The sequence below is a fragment of the Podarcis cretensis genome, assembly GCF_951804945.1.
Source record: "Podarcis cretensis genome assembly, chromosome: 7".
Lineage (NCBI taxonomy): Eukaryota > Metazoa > Chordata > Lepidosauria > Squamata > Lacertidae > Podarcis > Podarcis cretensis.
This window is the reverse complement of record NC_137176.1, coordinates 2,738,730-2,757,140: the sequence shown is the minus strand read 5'-3', so window position 1 is coordinate 2,757,140 and position 18,411 is coordinate 2,738,730. Positions and strand designations below refer to the sequence as shown.

Below are 18,411 nucleotides of genomic sequence, written 5' to 3'. Positions count from 1 at the left end.
ACCCAACCCTTGCTTTTAGAGTGCAAATGTGCTGCAGTATTAGTGGGGATATGATTTCTCACATTTTGTCCTTTTGATGAAACACCTTTGCAAGACTAGGATGTCACCTTATCCTACAATTTCACACATCAGCTGCCATGCTGTCTGCCCCAAGAGCCCAGTTTCACATTGTGCTAATGAGTCAACACCTGTTAAGAGTAGAGAAATCTGAACCTTGCTAACAATTGTGCACTCTCATAGGAACAGGACACCGAACATTGCCATACTTACCTCCAACATGTTTGTACTCAGGACTCTGGATGCAGCTGTTATGAAGTCTCCTATTAGCAAAGTGAAGCCAGGTAAACCCAAGAAGAAAAAGCAGGGGGGGCAGTGTCTGATCACAGTATTTAAAACATCCTGAAAAGGAGAAAAAGTTAAAATTTTTGAACTTGTTAAGGCCAGATTAGTTATGAATACTAAGAACTTTTCCAATTGACAGCAGTGTCATTATTCCATACCCATGCAATGGTTTCAAACATTTATAATAAAAGGATTCTTCCTTCTTTTACTAGCCTAGATCCAGCATTTGAGTTGAAAAGCGGCTGACCCATACTTAGATGGACCCAGGAAGAATGTAGAAATCTGCCTTATTGGTCAGGCTGTTTGTTCATGTAGTACAGCAATAGAATCATAGAACTGTACAGTTGGAAGGGACACCAGGTCTCACCCCCTTCAATGAAGGAATCTCAGCTAGATCATACATGACAGATGGCCATCAAATTCTTTTAATAATTGCAAGAGGAGAAAGGGAAAGATTACATAGGAAAGGCTTTAATGAGAAAATGAAGCATTTTTGCTATGAGCTTCATGAGCGAAATCAAAAGTTACAAAAACAGGAGCCACAAAAACTTATAGACTCATTCTACCTGCAGCTCACAGAGATACATAGTGGGAAAAAGATTGCCAAAGTAGTAACTCATGAAGGAGAGTCATCCACCTTCCGAAAGAGTCTGTTCACTGTCAAACAGCTCTTACTATCAGAAATTTATTCCTGATGTTTAGTTGGAATCTTCTTTCTTATAACTTGAGGCCATTGGCTTGGGTCCTAGCCCCCAGAGCAAGAAAACACAAGCTTGCTCCATCCTTCATGTGACAGCCTTTTAGATATTTGAAGGTGGCTATCACATCTCCTTTCAGTCACCTTTTTACTAGGCTAAACATACTCAACTCCCTCAATGGTTCCTCATAAGGCTTGGTTTCCAGACCATCTTGGTCACCATCCTCTGAACACATTCCAGCTTATCCTTCTTAAATTGTGACACCCAGAACTGGACACAGTACTCCAAGGGTGGTCTGACCAAGGCACAATAGTTAGGTACTATGAATTCCCTTGATTGTGATACTATACTTTTGTTGCTGCAGCCTAGATTGGCATTAGCTTCTTTTGCTGCTGCATCACACTGTTGGCTCATCTTATGCTTGTGGTCTACTAAGACCCCATGATCCTTTTCACATGTGTACCCAGGTGTCCCCCATCTTATATTTGTGCAGCTGGGTACAGAACCTTACATTTGTCCCTACTGAAATTCGTGAATTTCAGCCCAGTTCTCCAATCTGTTAAGGTCATTCTGAATCCGGATTCTATATTCCCTAGCACTGGCTACACCTCCCAGTTTGGTGTCATCTGCAAATTTGATGAGTATCCTCTCAATACCTTCATTCAAGTCATTTATAAAGATGTTGAACAACAATGTGTGGACATTATCTACTCTGACTGGAAGCAGTTCTCCAGGATTTTAGGCAGAGGTATTTCCTATGATCCTGTTAACTGGATTTGGCAGAAGCTGAAACAGAAACTTTCTGCTTTGCAGGCATGTACCACTGAGTTATGGAATCAATGATGTCCATTTGCCTTGTGTAGTCTGTTAACTTTATTGTCTGTACAGCTATTCACAGCCCATGTCATGTTTTTTCTTTTCACTGAGGTCTGTTCCTGTTCTGACTGCTCCAAGAACTTGTACTTTAAAGAGAGGATTAGAAAAATTCATGGACGATAGTACTATCAGTGTCTACTAGTCATAATGGCTATGTTCTACCTCCACTGTTGGAGGCAGCGTTGCTTGAAATCTTAAGGTGGAGGGAAGAGGACAATTGCACTCAGGTCCTGTTTGCAGGCTTCCCATAGGCATCTAGTGGCCCCTGTGAGAACAGAATGCTAGACTACATGGGCCTTTGTTTGAACACAGAAAAGTTCTTCTTATGTTCTTATGACTTCAGTGCCTAGCAATCTGAGATCTCTTTGTCCACCTCAAGATAAAAAAAATAAAAGGGGGAGGAGTGAAAACTGGGGAACAGAGGGCATTAGTACACCTACAACGTGCTTTGGCTCTTGAAATCCTTCAAGGAACTGTCCATTCATCATGGTTAACTAGCCCTTCCAGGTTCTGCTCAAGTTCTGCTTCTTGCTCCTGAAAAGAAAGGCCACCAGATCCTGTTTAACAGGGAGACTATTTGAAACGGAGCATGGAGGGGGCAAGAAACTGCTCCAAACTGAAAAGAGGACTTACTGGGTAACAGTTTTGCCACCAACAGTTTTGATTTTATTCAGCCTCTTATTGACCAGGAGTACTACCCATATCAGAAAAACATTCACCTGTCTAAGATAGGATAAAGATATAGGCATTAAGTAAAGGGACTAGTTTGTGGTTTTTGTTTTGCTCTTCTTTTTTATTTTATTTTTTAAAAAAGAATTCTGCAGTGCTACTCCCTGCATCCAAAATCAGTTTCACTGCCTATGCCAGAGTCATATTACAGAGCAAGGAATGAAGAAAAAGAAAAATACACATTACAAGAAAAACATTAAGAAAAATCCTTCTGAAATGAGAATCTCACATAAAAATCAGTTTGAGTAGTAAAATCATGTCAAAAAATTATGTTCTCCTCCTCTGAATTAAGTTTTCCAATGTGAAGGCAGTCTCCAGGTCTTACAGATGACATTTGCTCCTCAGGAAATATTAGAATATTACACAACATTGCTACGTTGTATAGCTGAAGCATGAAGATTGCAAAACCTCATCTTATAGTATCATAAGCCAACCTGATACATGTTTTTACACAAATATTGTTTAAAAGGTAAACACATTTTAGCATCATTGCAGGGAGCATTTTCACCTTTGAAACACTACACAGGTTAATGTTCAAACTGGTTTTAATCACTTCCCACAATACATTTTAAAGGCAATATCAGTCAATGCAAACATTCTAAAAGAATGAGCAGATGGATGCTGGAGCTCATAAAGTGGCTGGTAAACTCCTGCTCTGAAAACAGAACAAAAGACCCACCTTTTCCATAATTAAGGGGCTGATTAATGCATTGGGCTCCTCACAACACACCTGTAATTACTGAGAGGTAAGTATTGTGTTGTGCGCCTAGTGTCTGAACAAGCCATGCAGCAGCAGATGGGACAACATCTCTATTGACATATGCTGCAATAAAAAGACTCATGAATCTTGGCATGAAAGACAACAGAGAGTAGATTTTTTAAAGATTAGTAAGTACTAACCCTTGCTCTATTTTCATGCAAGTTGTGTCTACATAACGAAAAACTATTTTCAACTCTTTGAATTTTACCAGAAATATTCTGGAACATACCCAAGTAGAATCAGATGAAGCCACATCTTTGAGCATTCCAAAAACTTTACCTCTTCATTTTAAAAGACACACACACAGAGATAAGATAATACTTTATTCGGCTATAAGCCCACAAGGTAAAACAAATCAATAGATAAAATAGCATTTTACAATCTAAAATATCAACTAAAATATTTCAACGCATAATCTCTTTCACATTATTTACAATCTCTAGATGTACCGTGTTATGGCCTTGAAGATCAAGATGGTGCATAGAGTTTACTGGATTTTTAATAGTCATGCAGCATTCCATGAAGTCTTTTATATGAAAGAACTGAAATCAGGAATCTAGCAGCCTGTAATGTTCTATAAGAGTCAATGTCCTGGAGTAGATAAGCTAGATGTAATTCAGGTGGTTTAGCAGCAATTTCCAGAATGATTGAACTCAGGATCCTTGATCAGGGAACAATGTATAAGGGGCAATTAAACAAGATATGATAGAGGGATTCTATTGATTTGTTGTCACATGCGCATAAAACAGAGGTTTTACCGTTAGAAAATCTATTGCTCAGAACATTTGAGGGGAACACATTAAATCTGGCTCTAACAAATGCGAATCTATGCGACGCAGCCGATAAAGTAGACAGATATCGAGGTATCTGGGACATAGATGTAATGCCCTGATTTATCGGGGAACATGTACCTCCACCTGTAGTAAGATTTTGTTGCAAATCTACCTCCTCCAATCCACACACACAGAGAGAGATAATAGGGCTCAAGTCTTCTAACTTTTTCTTTAAATCCCATTATCTTTTAGTCATCCGATAATTTTGTTGAAAGATAAAGGACCAATGGACCAATGGACACAATTCACCAGGATGTTGACCCACTGAAATGCACCCTGTTACTTCCATGGCCAAAACCCAGGATAGTCCTCCATTTACCATCTAAGTTGTGGCTATTCAACACCAATAACTGGCAGCAGCAGACAAGGGGTGAGACTTCCTCTTTTAGTCATTATTATTAATTGCTGTAAGATTTTTATATTGATCCTTATAATTTTGTACTTATACCACAGTTATATCTCAGGGGAATTATTTTAGCTGCCTTAAGCATGGCAATAGAAAATCAGGATACACATTTATAATAAACACCAAAGAAATAAGTTCTGGCTCAACATCTTTAAAGGTTCAAGTCATAAAGGTGACACAAGACATTCTGTGCATTATAGTCTTGCAGGTCTGTTAGTGTGTCTGGACCCACATGTGCACAAACACGTATTTTGCACACCTGTTCACATAAAACACTAATTTGTGAAATTATCAATAAGATTCTTGGGATTTTAACAGGAGATAATTGTGCATACACAGGATTGCACTGACTGTACTAACACTGCTAATTTTGAGAAATTTAGCAATGACCATTATTAGGGAACTTGCTAGGGAACAAGAATCACACCGTTGTAGTCATTGCAATATTTTTTAACAAAAGGGTAGTTGTGTTTAGGGATAAGCTCGTGCCAATATGCAATGATTTAGAAGCAACAACAGCATTTAAAGATAGAGTAAAAAGGATTAATAATACAAGGCACAGGTTAACCCACCCACATGTTGTCTGGAACATATGCTTATTTACTGTTGCATAAACAAAGGAGAAAGGCTAGAGGCAGAAAGTCTCCTAAGGATGGAGTTATGAGGTAGACTTTTAGAGATCCCACTTTTCTATATAACAGCAAAAGACCCAGGAAGGGAGAAAAGTTACTTGTAAAGTAGCAAGTGAGAGCCAGAGGTGGCCATGATTATGGAAATAGAAAAGGTAGAGATGGGAAAGGGGACTAAGATGTAGCAGTTAACTGTCCTAGATTAGAAGGAACTGGAGGAACCCTTTATATCATGCTTTTTGGACTAGTTGCCAAGCAACTAGATAGGCTTGGATGTTTCAAGAAGGATTTAGTTGTTTAAGATAATCCTTCCACTTGTCTAAATGGTGAAAGGTCCTGGCTTTAACCAGGTGGCTGACTACTCAACTAAAAGTGACTTCCCACTTTCCACAACCACCAGTTCTCTGGATTCTTATGAATCTGACAAGTCTTGCTTCGAAAATAGAAAAATATTTCCCTTTAAAGAGACACTGGTGGGTGCTTTTCCACAGAGTAGTATTAACTACTCCAGAAACAAAATAACTAACTCAGTCCAGAAACAAGGAGCATTGGGAAGGAGAAGGTGAGGAAGAAAGAAAGAAAGAAGGGGAGAAAAGTCAGATGCAATGGACAAGCCAAGAACAAAGCTTGTGATTTGAAGAGAGTCTGGCTTTGGACATAAGGCTAGGCTGCAACAAGGCTTTGCTCCCAGTAGTGAGGGATGAGAAGGAGAGGACTGAAACACCCGAGGTATCAGCAAAATGCAATAGCATGCTGCAAGTTCACCTGTAGCAGATCCCACTGCCACCAAAATGTAGCAGATCCCACCACTGCAACCAAAAATATAGCGGATTCCACCATTCTGCCATCAATAATGGCAGATCCCACCTACTCTTTACAAACACCATGGGTTATTGTATTGGTTTTTGTGTGAGGATAAAACCTTGATACTTGGAGACTCAGGCAGAAGTTGAACAAATAAGAAAGATTTATTATCTGGACCAAGTTGGTAAAACAAATGATTTTAAAGTTGGTAAAGCAAATGATTTTAAAGTTCAGTTGCTTATTTTCAGTTATTACTCTTCCATTAGATGTTACAGGTTTCCAGACTAGCTGATAAATGCTTAGCTTATTTCAAGTTATTTCACTTCACTTCCTTAACTTAGCTGCATAGGTGTTACAGTTTATTACTTTGGTTCTTAAACAAGGTGGTACTTTCTGTCAGTTTTCCAACTTTTTATCAATCACACTCCTGAGGTACTTCTAGCAGACCCATGGGAGCACCACAGCCCTCTTAATTGGTTTGGGAGTCTTCTCTTCCTAGAAGATCTCTCCCTGCCTGACTGGAATAAGATCCAAGCAGATGGTATCCTCACAGCTCTGCTTCTCAAACTCAGTCCTCCAGTTAACTCCTGTCTGAATATTCTCCCAAGACGCTAAACACAGTCTTCCTGTCTAAGTTCAATTCTATTCCCTATGCAGTTTAATACCTGTTTAATACCTACATGAAACCGCTGAGAGGGGTTATCTGGAGGTTTGGAGTACGCTGTCAGCAATATGCTGACACACAGCTCTACTTCTCTTTTGTATATTTGCAGGTGAGGCAGTGGATGTGCTGGACTAATGTCTGGCCTCAGCAATGGACTGGATGAGAGCCAACAAACTGAAACTCAAGCCAGAGAAGACTGAGGCACTATCAGTGGCTGGTTCCCTAGACTGGATGGCTGGAAGGTTGATGGGGTTACACTCCCTCTGAAGGAGTGGGTACGTGGTTTGGGGGTACTCCTGCATCCTTTGCTGTCACTTGAGGCTCAATGAGCCTCAGTGGCACGGACTGCCTTTCATCAACTGTGGTGGCCAAACTGTGCCCTTATCAGGACAGGAACAGCCTAACCACTGTTATTTATGCTCTGGTAAGCTCTAGGTTAGGGATGCGGATGGTGCTGTGGTCTAAACCACAGAGCCTAGGACTTTCCAATCAGAAGGTCGGCGGTTCGAATCCCCGTGACAGGGTGAGCTCCCGTTGCTCAGTCCCTGCTCCTGCCAACCTAGCAGTTTGAAAGCACGTCAAAGTGCAAGTAGATAAATAGGTACCATTCTGGCAGGAAGGTAAACGGCATTTCCGTGTGCTGCTCTGATTTGCCAGAAGCAGCTTAGTCATGCTGGTCACATGACCCATAAGCTGTACGCTGGCTCCCTCGGCCTATAGAGTGAGATGAGCGCTGCAACCCCAGAGTCGTCCGCGACTGGACTTAACGGTCAGGGGTCCCTTTACCTTTACCTAAGCTCTGGGTTAGATTACTGCAACGTGTTATCCGTAGAGCTGCCTCTGAAGACGGTTTGGAAACTTCAGCTGGTGCACAATCCTGTGGCCAGGTTAAATAATCTATGGTCTGTGAAAGTGTGGGGGAGTGGACTTTTATTTTGATGAATATTTTATTACTGGTTGTCAGTCAGTATGTTTTTTTATTAAGTTTTTATCACTGAAGTTCTGTAATGTGTTTCTAATGTTGTACACAGCTCTTCTGTTAAAGGGTGCTATATAAATTGAAAAAATTATAAAAGCAATACTTGTTTCTAAAGTTTTGTATTATATTATATTATATTATATTATATTATATTATATTATATTATATTATATTATATTATATTATATTATATTATATTATATTATATTATATTGTTGTAATCCGCCCTGAGATGTTATGGTGAAGGGCAGTTAAGGAATAGTATGAATGAATGGGGTCTGCCTATAATAATTATTATGGATTCATGCATAATATTGTCCTTCTAGACCACAAAATTACTCCCTTCATGTTTATGACATCAGTTTAGCTCTTTGGAAAGTACCATAATCTTTTCACTAGGATAAATATGCTACACTTTACAAGCTCAGACTAATCTTTGCTGACTCCTTGGAATCCTCTCCAATTTGTCTGCATGCTATGTAACATCTGCTAACTTAAATTAAACAAAATAGCCCAGCTAAGTACTGAAAAAAGAGAGGCACTTTGATCTCCTGCTTTGCATATGCCATTTTAAAAAAATCAACTCAAGAAGACCACCACCCCTTTAAAATAAATAAGTAGGTAAATAAGTAAATACTTAAGTAAGTAAGCAAGCAAGCAAGTAAGTAAGAAAGTAAGTAAGTAAGAAAGTAAAATCACAGCACACTTGTCAGTGGTATGAGCCAAGTATATTGTATTTGTGTGGCAGAAACCATAAAATAATTAAGAATCTATTTGATAATGATTTTTGACAAATCTATATTCCTAAAGCTTTAGGGCAACCTGAAGAGTTGAACAGTAGATAAAAGCAAATTAGAAATTTGACAGTCAGTTTTAGTACATTTTTATAGCACATGGTGCCAATGTTTTTATTTTTATTTTTTATTAAAGATTTTCTTGTTTTACAGAAGTAAGTGTAATGTCTCTCATATTTTTTCCATGTAACATTTTTACAAATCCGTTTCATTTGTTGAGACATTAGGGGGCCAATGTTAAGTTTGGGAGGACTTGACCTGGCATGTGTTAAGGAGGACTTGATCTGGCATGTGTAACAGAGACTTGGTTGGATGAAGCAGATGGGCCTGTCCTTGCCGCTGCTTGTCCACCAGGTTTCTCTTACGCACAGCAACCCAGGTCATGTGGGCGGGGAGGGGGGGTTGCAGTGATTTTTAGAAAGTCATTAGTTTGCACCAGGCATCCTATTGGGAAGACCCAGTTTTCCGAGTGCATGTTCTGGAAGTTGGGCAATAGGGGCAGTACAGGATTCCTTTTGGTGTACCGACCTCCCCGCTGCACCAAGGATTCCCCGCCCGAGCTGCTTCAGGTCGTGGCGGATGTTCTCCTGGAGACACCCAGCTTGGTTGTCCTAGGGGATTTTAACATCCATGCCGACACGACCTTACAAGGGGCCGCTCGGGACTTCGTGGAAAGCATGGCCTCCATGGGGCTGTCCCTGAATAAGTCTGGCCCAACCCATAGCCACGGACATGCCTTGGACCTCGTGTTTACCTCTATGGATGTTGGTGATCTGACACTAACTAAAAGTGAAATGAAAGAAGTGCCATGGTCAGATCACTTCCTGGTGCAACTGGACTTCTCTGCGACCCATCCCCTCTGCAGGGAGGTGGGACCAATTCGGATGGTCCGCCCCCGCCACTTAATGGATCCAAATGGTTTCCAGAGAGTGGTAGGGGATGCTTTATCCCATGTTGATGGCCTTTCAGCCGATTCCCTGGTGGCCCGCTGGAATGTGGAGTTAACCAGGGCTATTGACTGTTTGGCTCCGAAGCGCCCTCTCCGATTGCATGGAGCCCGGACAGCCCCGTGGTTTTCCACGGATCTGAGGGCAATGAAACAATCGTTGAGACAGCTAGAGCGCCGGTGGCGGATAACTCATTCCGAATCTGACCGGACACAGGTTAGAGCTCAACGTCGAGCCTACCAAGTGGCGATAGCGACGGCGAAGAAGAATTTCTTCACCGCCTCTATTGCATCTGCAGAAAACAGCAGCAGGAGACTTTTTCAGGTGGTTCACAATTTAGCGGAACCACCTGCAACATCGGGGCCCAGTACGGGCCACATGTTCTCCTGCAATGATTTTGCAAAGTTTTTTGCAGATAAAATCGCTCAGATTCGGGAAGAAGTAGACTCCACCGTGGGAGCAGGACCGGGGCGGGAGAGTGCTAGAGTTCTGTCTGGTCAAGTTGAGTGGGATCAATTCCAATCTGTTACCTCCGAGGATGTGGACAGGCTGCTTGGACGAGTGAAACCAACCACCTGTCTCCTGGATCCTTGCCCATCCTGGCTTATAAAAGCTAGCTGGGAAGGACTGGGCGATGGGCTTCGTGGGGTGGTGAATGCTTCCCTCCGTGAGGGAGCCTTTCCAGACCCGCTGAAAGAGGCGGTTATTAAACCGCTTCTTAAAAAACCATCTTTAGATGCGGCCACGATGGCCAACTATCGTCCAGTCTCAAATCTTCCATTCTTGGGCAAGGTGATTGAGCGAGCGGTTGCCGAACAACTCCAGGCACGCCTGGAAGAAGCGGACCATTTGGATCCCTTCCAGTCGGGATTCAGGCCTCATCATGGGACTGAAACTGCCTTGGTCGCACTGGTTGATGATCTCCGGCGGGCTAGGGACAAAGGTGAGAGCTGTTTCCTAGTTCTGCTGGATCTCTCAGCGGCGTTTGATACCATCGACCATAACATCCTTCTGGACCGTCTTGAGGGGCTGGGAGTTGGGGCACTGTCATACAGTGGTTCCGCTCCTTCCTCCTGGGCCGTGTTCAGAAAGTGGTGGTGGGGGATGAGTGTTCAGACCCCTGGGCTCTCACTTGTGGGGTGCCTCAGGGTTCTGTCCTCTCCCCCATGCTTTTCAACATTTACATGCAGCCGCTGGGAGAGATCATCAGGAGGTTTGGGCTGGGTGTTCATCAGTATGCAGATGATACCCAGCTCTACCTCTCTTTTAAATCAGAACCAGTGAGGGCGGTGAAGGTCCTGTGTGAGTGTCTGGAGGCGGGTGGAGGATGGATGGCGGCTAACAGATTGAGGTTGAATCCTGACAAGACAGAAGTACTGGTTTTGGGGGACAGGAGGCGGGCAGGTGTGGAGGATTCCCTGGTCCTGAATGGGGTAACTGTGCCCCTGAAGGACCAGGTGCGCAGCCTGGGAGTCATTTTGGACTAACAGCTGTCCATGGAAGCACAGGTCAAATCTGTGTCCAGGGCAGCTGTTTACCAGCTCCATCTGGTACGTAGGCTGAGACCCTATCTGCCTGTGGACTGTCTCGCCAGAGTGGTGCATGCTCTGGTTATCTCCCGCTTGGACTACTGCAATGCACTCTACGTGGGGCTACCTTTGAAGGTGACTCGGAAACTACAACTAATCCAGAATGCGGCAGCTAGACTGGTGACTGGGAGCGGCCGCCGAGACCATATAACACCGGTCTTGAAAGACCTACATTGGCTCCCAGTATGTTTCCGAGCACAATTCAAAGTGTTGGTGCTGACCTTTAAAGCCCTAAACGGCCTCGGTCCAGTATACCTGAAGGAGCGTCTCCACCTCCATCATTCTGCCCGGACGCTGAGGTCCAGCGCCGAGGGCCTTCTGGCGGTTCCCTCATTGCGAGAAGCAAAGCTACAGGGAACCAGGCAGAGGGCCTTCTCGGTAGTGGCCCCCGCCCTGTGGAACGCCCTTCCAGCAGATGTCAAAGCGATAAACAACTACCTGACATTCAGAAGACATCTTAAGGCAGCCCTGTTCAGGGAAGTTTTTAACGTGTGATATTTTACTGTATTTTTGGTTTTTATGGAAGCCGCCCAGAGTGGCTGGGGAGGCCCAGCCAGATGGGCGGGGTATAAATAATAAATTATTATTATTATAAGTTGAACTTCTTCATCCAACCTCTGGCACAAGGCAGGACTATTCAACATTAGACCCTCAAAGATGAAGCCAGACAGAGGAGTAAATCACAGAGCAATCCTCAAGCAAATACAGGGCAAAAACCTTTAGACAGGGTCACCAATTAATCTGACAAGAGAAAATTCCTTTAATCAGCAACTCTATGTATGCCAGATTCTTGACTTAAGTTATACCAGTCTCTGATACCAGGAAAAATCAATATAGGCATGTATTTAGGTATAGTCCTCTGGTTAACAGTAATAACATATAACAAAAACTTCACTCTTGTGTTTTATCACCACAACAGCTACTCACTTTGGGTTTTAGTAAAGCAAACAAGTCTAATTTGTCAGCGCCTAAACAATATCGAGCATCAGAGCAACTTGGCCACAAAAAGGAAATTTTGCCCATGGTATGACTATTTTCCACCTTCCAATTTCGACTCTCTGGCATCCTATTTGCATAACTTAGCAATTCTAAAATATAGATGCACTTTTACTCTCACAAGTTTGAATATATTGTCCTTGGCTGTACTTGAGAGACGATTCCAACAGATTCCACACACAAAACGCTTATGTCCCTGTAGAGATGGCAGTACCAAATCGGGGGCACATGCCCTTCTGGCTTGCACTCTTGATTAAGACTTGAGGAATGAAATTATCACCCCTCTTTTATTGTCCATTCCGGGTCGCCCAACCACTGCCACAGTGTCCTTTCTCTTGGCAGATCAAGATGAGCAGGTGACAGCAAAGGTTGCAAGGTTATTAGTTGGGCAATCAGAATAGGATCCACTATTTGACTATTGATTCAAAACCCTAAAATGTACCGTATTTTATATAATTGACTTTTTATTTCTATTCTTTGTATAACGTTTTATTGTTTTATTGCTATGACCAATGGCTGACGCAAATAAAGATTCATTCATTCATTCAATTGGAAAGACTAGATCATTGGCTTGTCAGTTCCTTCCTATTTCTACATGGCAGAAAGTAAGTGTTAATTAATAAAATGTTGGAGTTGGATAGACTGAGTAGCAAAGATTGGGCTAAAGGAGGGCATGGAGCTGGATATTTCAATTTGAGGGCCAAATGAGGTTTTATATATGTATATATGTATAAAGTCAGGCCTGCTTGATAGCGACCATTAGGATTGATTTTGAATGCTGGTTCATGAAAGGTGCTGAATCCCTCTAGTACGGGACTTTTTAAACGCGTAAATAATTGTTTAGGTCTAGGTCTCCCTTCTTATTGCCCCAGCCTGCAATGTTCCATGACAGAATATGATATGGTGTTCTGATAGTCAGTTGAATCAGGGCTGGTTTGTGTCCCCCGTGTGGCTAGGGGCTCAGTTCCCATCAGTCTGGGATCAGGTGTCTGTGTAGTTGGAGGCAGTTCTACTCAGCATCTCACTGCAGGGAATTATTTTTGTATAGAGAAACTTGCAATTTTACATTTTATAACCCAGGACACAGGTTGTAACCCAGGACTTAGAACAAGGTCTGAGGATTTCTAACATCCTTTCCCCACTTATTAAAATATCATGTGGATATTAAGTGCATCAAAAGCACTCAGGAGTAAAGTCAGATCAAGCTGAATGCATTCTCAAATTCTGTAAACCAAAAAATTAAAGCTGCAACATCCAACCACAAAGTGAATTTGCCATTTACTCATTGTGAGCGCAATTACATGATAGGCTTGTAGGAAGCATTCAGTGCACACTGCTTTTGCAGACCAATGCAAAGAAAGTAATTATTTAATAATTAGATTTACTGAATTTGTACATTATGGCATTCACAGATAGTGGGAAGTTTTGGATTCACCCATTTCCACTTAGATTAAAGATCTTCAACCTTTTTGAGTCCATGGCTCCCTTAATCAACTGCATTCTTTCTGTGGAACCCTGTGGGGCTCAAGAGCCCAGCTATGTCACCCCTTGCCTGCAGAGCTGGCAGCCTCTCCCCCTTTTTCAAGCATGTTCCCTTGTGCTCCCTCAACTTCCTCTCCCCTCCCCTGTTTTTGGGAGTTCTCTGGGCAGCTGCTGCTGCTGTCCCTGGTCTCTGAGCTGCCCCCCCCCCCCGCCCCAAAGAGAGGTGCCTCCCAGAGGCACCATTCGCCTGCGGAGCTTATAGCCAGGGTTACTGCAATAGACAGCTGTGCAAGCTTTTGAAAGGCAGAGACGTGAAAGGGCATCAGAGGAGGGAGGGAAGGAAAGGAAAGCACAGAGTCCAGTGTTGTCCGCAACTCCCCTGATCATCATTCAAGGCACCCCAGGGTGCCATGGCACACTGGTTGAAAACCACCGACTTAGATCAATAGTCACAAGATGTCTGCGAATATGACCTTTCTGAGGGATAAAGCCAGTTGTGCAAACCTACCCTGAGTTTAGCCAGCTTTAGTCTAGTCCTGGTTGGAAGTTATACACCATTTTCATTTGGATCACTTTGACTAATTATTCAAAAGTTTGTTCTAATCATTTCCAAGAGTCAAAGGCATGTATGACCCACAAATAAGCCTTCATGGAGACTTTCTCAAAGATAAGCCTTTGTGGCTCAAATTTACGTTATGGACTAAGACTGAGTGAAGGTAACCAAACCAACTTCTTTCTGCTGAACATTCAAATATTTAATGATTACAAATATGCATTTTATGAAAAAATGTGGTGAAATGGCAATTATGAAAAGATTGTGCCTCACAGGAAAGCAGCAACATGAACATCTGTTTTATGCTTAAGTGATTTTGCCACACACACACAATCAGATAGTTCAAATACACTAGGTTGTTTCCTTCAAAATGCAATTCTATAAAAGCAAACAGCATTTTGAAGCTTAGAGCCTAGTAAATCAATCATTTTAACTGAATGCTAGGTACACAGTAACTAGAAAACCATAAGCAGTAAGCAAGGCACATAGCGATGGCAATAGAAATTGATTTACAATTTGTACAGGTCCCCCCTTTCCTCTTTCATAATTGATCTATAAATGTGTAAAATAATTTTGGTTCATTATGGTTCCAAATTATTCAACAATTACCTGAAATGAAAATGTAAAATGAGAGATTTGTCTGGAAGCATTTCTACTGTTTATATAATTGCAGTATAATTTAGTGTAGATGTTGTTATGGAAAAGGGCAGAAAGAACCAGTGCAATTCAGAACGATGCTGTGTAGTGTCATAAATGGGAGGAAGGATCTCCTGTTTATGTCAGAACAAAATGGATGAACTCTTTAAATCTCTAGAAATACTGCAAACGAAGTATTGATGAAAATAAAATATTGCAAGATCAGTTAAAAACATTCTCTCACTTGATTCAAGTTCACAGAAAGGTCAGTTATAAAAGTACCCCTTTCCTATTCTTGTTCAACCTATTGCCATGTATATATGTAACTTGATAACCTACCATCTGTCCTCAGAAAGACTGAGTTGTTCCTCACCATGAACAAGCTGGCATTTTTGCAGATTAATTCCTGCCCTTAATTATGTAGAAAAGGACAAAATTTCAGTCACTGAAGAGCTTAGCATATTTTCCTTATAAAAAGGGAATGAGACATTTAAATTAAGTGGCAGCTGTGGTGGGATTTTTAGAACTACACTCTACTTTCTCAACTTCAGATCAGGCTACACAGTTCATAAACTGTTTGTTGCCGTTCTTAAGTTTTTTAAAAACCCTCTATGATAGACATGGTAGCAAAGCAATGTCAACATTTAAAATGGCTAGCAAATCAGTCTGTTAAATATGATACACCCAAGAAACCAGTTAAGATCTTCCAAACATATAGATAAAAGGTTTATCAAGAACAAATATTATGTGGGACAAATTATCTGACATATCTCAGTTTGTATAATAAATCTAGCTATTTTCTGTACACTGTCTCCATTGTTGGGCATTTTAGGTTTATAAAGTAAAATTTGCTGTTTCCTCTGCATCTAACTTAACTTGCTTGTATAAATTACATGAGGCTGCAGTGTTAGGAGCAAATTCTAAGGAGGGCAACATGAAAGTGATTCAATACTTTCCTTGAGCCTTACAAACAAATACATAAAAATATTTTGAACTACATAAACACCTTTGACTTTTTTTTGCAAATTGTAATTAAACAATGCCTTATATGGATATATGGAAAAGTGCTATTTGCATAACATGGATGTCAAGGTGTCAGAATTTGGCAGTTTAAATTCCCAAAGTCCTAGATCTGATCAAGAGTGCATATGATTTCTCAAGCAGAACGCAAATACTACAATGATTGCATAGGAATATTCTCCTAACTATAAAGCTTGTTGCTAGAGTAAATGAAGAAATGGCAGAAAGAAAAAGAAAATCAGCTATGAATTCTTCCCAAGCATCACAAAGCCTCCATATCTTCCACATTGGCAAAAAAATAAATAAATAAAAAGTTCAGAAAGCCCTTACATGCAATTCACCAGCCAAGGTTACCACTGGACAGAATTATGGAGCACAAACCAAATGACTCCTCCAAAGTCATTTGGTATGTCAAGATTACTTCATAAACTACCTCAGTGTACACGGGTTGGGAATAAAAATGAATGCAACAAGGTATTAAATAGCTATTACAACTACACACTACTCACACACATAACCAGCATATACTGATCGCCATTTAAAATTATTCTAATACAAAATGATAAATGATTTTACAACATAACTGTTTATACCACATTTAAAATAATGTTGTTAGACCTTGTGGTGAAGGGTGGGTATTAAATAAACAAATAAAGTAAAACAATAGGTAAAAGGGTGTTGGGTTGTTGCTGTTTTTACATATCAACAAGTATACAAACTGCCAAAAATTATTCATATAGATGAAAATTATTTTGCTAAATTCACCCCACACACCATATAGAAAATTTACTAAAGGCACAAAGTAGGATGGTGTTCACAGTCATCTCATATTTACTGCAATGTAGAAACTTGGATCACATTGGAGGGTATCTTTTGTTGTTCAAGACGAGATCACATTTTACCATCTTCAGATTAGCAGAATGAAAGGGAACAGTTATTTTAACTGAGTTGCTACAAGGATGGCAACAGAAAATGGACATGGCTTTTTGGTTGCTGTCCTTTTGGGGCATCATGTGCGGGGAAATGAGTGAGGGAGCGATTCTAGTAAGAATTGTGTGGGAAGAGGGATGGAACAGTAAATTCTGGCCCTCCTGGTAGGCGAGAGACACTTATCAGAAAGAATGCTTGTAGCCAGCATTCAGGACAGGGGTGCAGACGTTCAGACTGAGAAGCAGGCTTCTAGCTATGGTGGATAAAAAGTTTAAATGGAAACTCTTGAATCTGTCTAGTGTGGAAACACATTCGAGGGACGGTTGTTTATAGTGCTACTATGATGAATTAAGTAGCGAAGAATGAGCATGGAGTAGCTCCTACTTTTGTACTTATAGGATGTATTTACCACTACAATCATTGCCCTAGAATATTTAATTATAATTTATGTCTTGGTAGGTTTAGAGGATAACATTTTACTATTTTACTGGTAAACTCTGTTATCCATTAAAATGTTTATGAAATATGAAATGACCCTAAAGTACCCAGTGTCATAGTTGGTGATGTGTTTGTTGTGGAGTTAGTTTCAGTTCATGCAATCAGCTGATGTGGACAAGGTACTTGCGGCTATACAGTTGTGAATGTGCCCTATTGACTCCTGCCCTGCCTGGTTTATTAGATCTATCAGAGAGGAGTTGCCTGGTTGGGTCCAGAGTGTGGTTAACACTATACTGCATAACAGGGGTGATGCCGGCTGCCTTGAAGTGGCAGTGGTGTGACCACCCCTAAAGACACCAGCCCTGGACTTGTTGGACTAGAATAACTATAGACCAGTCACAAATATCCGCTTCTTGTGCAAGGTGAGTTGCAGTGGGGCAGCTGTAAGCATTCTTAGATGACACAGTTTGTTTTGATAGGGCAAGCGGGTTGGCTTCTGCTTCTCAGTCTCTCTGCAGCTTTTGACCCCATGGACCATGGTATCATGCTCCATGAAATGGGAATTGAGGACAGTGTATTATAGTGGTTCTGGTCCTAATTTTAAGATTTAGTTTGTGTGTGTCCAATTGACACACGAACGCTGGCGTGCGGGACCTTCTGGACCCAGAAGTGGGCAGAAAGTAGGCAGAATGGGGGTTGGAATGGGGTGTAATGGGGGCGGTCTTATAAAGTCTTATGGCTGATGTGTCTAAGGTTGGTGTGCAAGGTTGAGGATAAGCAAGGTACAGCAAATATCAACATGTTTCAGGAAATATCAACATGTTTCAGGAAATATTTTGCAATTACTAAGAGATATCAGAGAGGTATAGGTCAGAAGATAAACCAAAATTATTCACAACAGGATATTTTAAATATTTTAAGGATTTATTTGCCTTTTAAAGATTTCGTTAATTCAGTTAACTAAGCTCAGCAGTGGAGAGAACAAGTGAGAGATGCAATGTCGCAGTCTATCCCCGTTCCCTAGGAGAGCTCCACCTAGCCCGGGACAGGAGCCTTATAGTGCTGTTGAGGACTAGGGGAGGGGGCAGTTTGAGGAGGTGCAAAGGAAAACATGGCACTCTGAAGGCTTGCAGCTACAGGGTTCTGGTTAGCATGAGGAGTGCACAAAGTGGAAAGGTTTAACCCTTCCTTTTTCAGAAGCAATTGCATTGAAAATTTCTCTGTCCCATGTAAATAAGAAGCCCGCATATGCTTTCTAAACAATTGTGTTTATTTACAATCTTTTTACCCTGCCACTGAAAAGCTT

General features: G+C 41.4%; 1 protein-coding gene across 8 annotated transcripts in view; it reads right to left on the bottom strand.

The window, feature by feature from the left end:
- Positions 1-18,411, bottom strand: part of RALGAPA2 (Ral GTPase activating protein catalytic subunit alpha 2) — a 209,264-nt gene that overhangs the window by 105,155 nt on the left and 85,698 nt on the right. For all 8 annotated transcript variants that reach the window (XR_013840655.1, XM_079983435.1, XM_079983436.1 and 5 more), the window contains one exon: positions 271-399. Coding sequence is in view for 7 of the 8 variants with exons in the window: in XM_079983435.1 (XP_079839561.1) it covers positions 271-399 (129 nt within the window). In the remaining variant the exon portion in view is untranslated. The remainder of the gene's footprint in view (positions 1-270; positions 400-18,411) is intronic.